At 55.0% G+C, this 2,734-nt stretch overlaps 1 protein-coding gene across 1 annotated transcript; it reads left to right on the forward strand.

Moving 5' to 3' along the window:
• Positions 1-318: 318 nt before the first annotated feature.
• On the forward strand, positions 319-2,602 carry VOLCADRAFT_98829 (uncharacterized protein; the record flags this gene model as incomplete). Its single annotated transcript, XM_002957678.1, has 5 exons — positions 319-524; positions 977-1,073; positions 1,278-1,383; positions 1,515-1,634; positions 2,580-2,602. The coding sequence occupies 5 exons, from the start codon at positions 319-321 to the stop codon at positions 2,600-2,602; spliced, it is 552 nt and encodes a 183-aa protein (XP_002957724.1).
• Between the last annotated feature and the right edge of the window lie 132 nt (positions 2,603-2,734).

Here is a 2,734-nt window from a genome sequence, read left to right on the forward strand (position 1 = left end):
CGAGGCGTGCATGGGGTATCAGGGGGTTTCACAGGGCGGTGTGCAGCCATCACAAGCCTCTCTTCCTGCTGCTTTCCTGCCTTCCTGCAGCCTCCCTATCCACAATCACATCGGCCCTCTACCTACTTACCTACCGGGGTACCTACCTCTACATATGCAAATAACGACCGGCGTCATGATCAAGCGGCCGCCACACCCTATTACCTAGGCCATGTGCACAAATCCGCTCGGTCCTCCTTTTGCTGTACGTACGGTGTCGTACGAGTAATGTACGATGCCTGATTGAAGTCGTTCCCACGCGGCGCGGGGCGGTGACTGATGGAATGGTTACCACGAGCACGTCAGGTACTGCACACGTTGGACGAGCTTACAGCTGGGTTTACAAGCATGCAGATGGATGGGCACAGCACAGCACAGCGATCAGCACAGCACAGCGATCAGCACAGCACAGCTCAGCAGCGCACGGCACCCTCCAGCCCAGTTGTACATTTTCGTATGGGCGGGTGCACGGCTGCAGCGGTAGTGTAAGGCCGCAACCATGCTGGCAAGTTGGATGCGCAAGCGCACCATTGACAAGCCCCCGAGAAATATTCAAGTTAATCGCAGGTCCTCAATGAGGACCATATTAGCGATTAAGCTAATAAGAACAGATACTACACATGATCTGAGCCAAAAGGCCGAGAAAGGTATGGAAACAACAGGGATGGGCCACGGACGAGTGCACGGCAAAATACTCCTTTGGCCAAGCTTGCGCTCGATGGTGGGGGGTGGTATTTAGAAGCACATTGCTCCCCCTGAAAGACCTTGCTTGCTGTTCCTGGTCCGCAATGTCGGGGCCAAGCAGTAGCTTATTACAGCAGGACCGATTAAGCTAATGCACAGAGCTGGTGATTCGGCCGCTGCTTCAATCCGTCAGAGCGGTGTAGCGGAGTCCAGTCAGTAGGGACCCATCCATGTCCCTGCCCGCCTGCTGCAGCAGCAGTCAAGGCAGCCGGGTGAAGCTGACGCCACAGACCTTGAAAAAAACAGGCATGCGGAGGTGGAGCTGCGCGTCAGATATCGCGCCTGTAACTGTAGGCTTTATGAGCGAAACGAAAGAAAACCAAAGTTTTCTGTGTATTTGCCGAGCGTGTACTCGGTTGAATGTCCTGGGTGTGTACGGCTGGACCGTACAGGGCTAGAATAAGTCGCAGGAGTGCGACGGAAAGAGCAATTTCGCGAGTTCATAGCGAGTTCATGCTGACAGGTTTCCGCTGCGGCTTCTGCCTAACCTACAGGCTTCAGAAGCAGAGTCGCTCGGTAACCAGGCTCGCCCCCTCCCACGGAAGCAAGCACTAACTTTCCTGCCTGCAGGTACCCCTCCGTCTGAACGACCCCTAAGCGGTAAGGCAACTACTCAAGAAAACAAAGATTTGGCTGTAATAAAGGCTTGGCATTGTAAAAGCAACGTGTGCCCTGTAATGGACACTTGGCGCTAGCCAACCGTGAGGCCGCCGCGGCCATGCCATGCGCAGGGGTTGGAATCCACAGCATCCACATCGAACACGTACGGGCCAAGGAAGGGCATCTGTACCCGGACAGGAAAACACAGCACAGCGAGGCGTGCATGGGGTATCAGGGGGTTTCACAGGGCGGTGTGCAGCCATCACAAGCCTCTCTTCCTGCTGCTTTCCTGCCTTCCTGCAGCCTCCCTATCCACAATCACATCGGCCCTCTACGTACTTACCTACCGGGGTACCTACCTCTACATATGCAAATAACGACCGGCGTCATGATCAAGCGGCCGCCACACCCTATTACCTAGGCCATGTGCACAAATCCGCTCGGTCCTCCTTTTGCTGTACGTACGGTGTCGTACGAGTAATGTACGATGCCTGATTGAAGTCGTTCCCACGCGGCGCGGGGCGGTGACTGATGGAATGGTTACCACGAGCACGTCAGGTACTGCACACGTTGGACGAGCTTACAGCTGGGTTTACAAGCATGCAGATGGATGGGCACAGCACAGCACAGCGATCAGCGATCAGCACAGCACAGCGATCAGCACAGCACAGCTCAGCAGCGCACGGCATCCTCCAGCCCAGTTGTACATTTTCGTATGGGCGGGTGCACGGCTGCAGCGGTAGTGTAAGGCCGCAACCATGCTGGCAAGTCGGATGCGCAAGCGCACCATTGACAAGCCCCCGAGAAATATTCAAATTAATCGCAGGTCCTCAATGAGGACCATATTAGCGATTAAGCTAATAAGAACAGATACTACACATGATCTGAGCCAAAAGGCCGAGAAAGGTATGAAAACAACAGGGATGGGCCACGGACGAGTGCACGGCAAAATACTCCTTTGGCCAAGCTTGCGCTCGATGGTGGGGGGTGGTATTTAGAAGCACATTGCTCCCCCTGAAAGCACCTGCTTGCTGTTCCTGGTCCGCAATGTCGGGGCCAAGCAGTAGCTTATTACAGCAGGGCCGATTAAGCTAATGCACAGAGCTGGTGATTCGGCCGCTGCTTCAATCCGTCAGAGCGGTGTAGCGGAGTCCAGTCAGTAGGGACCCATCCATGTCCCTGCCCGCCTGCTGCAGCAGCAGTCAAGGCAGCCGGGTGAAGCTGACGCCACAGACCTTGAAAAAAACAGGCATGCGGAGGTGGAGCTGCGCGTCAGATATCGCGCCTGTAACTGTAGGCTTTATGAGCGAAACGAAAGAAAACCAAAGTTTTCTGTGTATTTGCCGAGCGT

The sequence above is a fragment of the Volvox carteri genome (assembly GCF_000143455.1).
Source record: "Volvox carteri f. nagariensis unplaced genomic scaffold VOLCAscaffold_78, whole genome shotgun sequence".
In the NCBI taxonomy this organism is placed as follows: Eukaryota; Viridiplantae; Chlorophyta; class Chlorophyceae; order Chlamydomonadales; family Volvocaceae; genus Volvox; species Volvox carteri.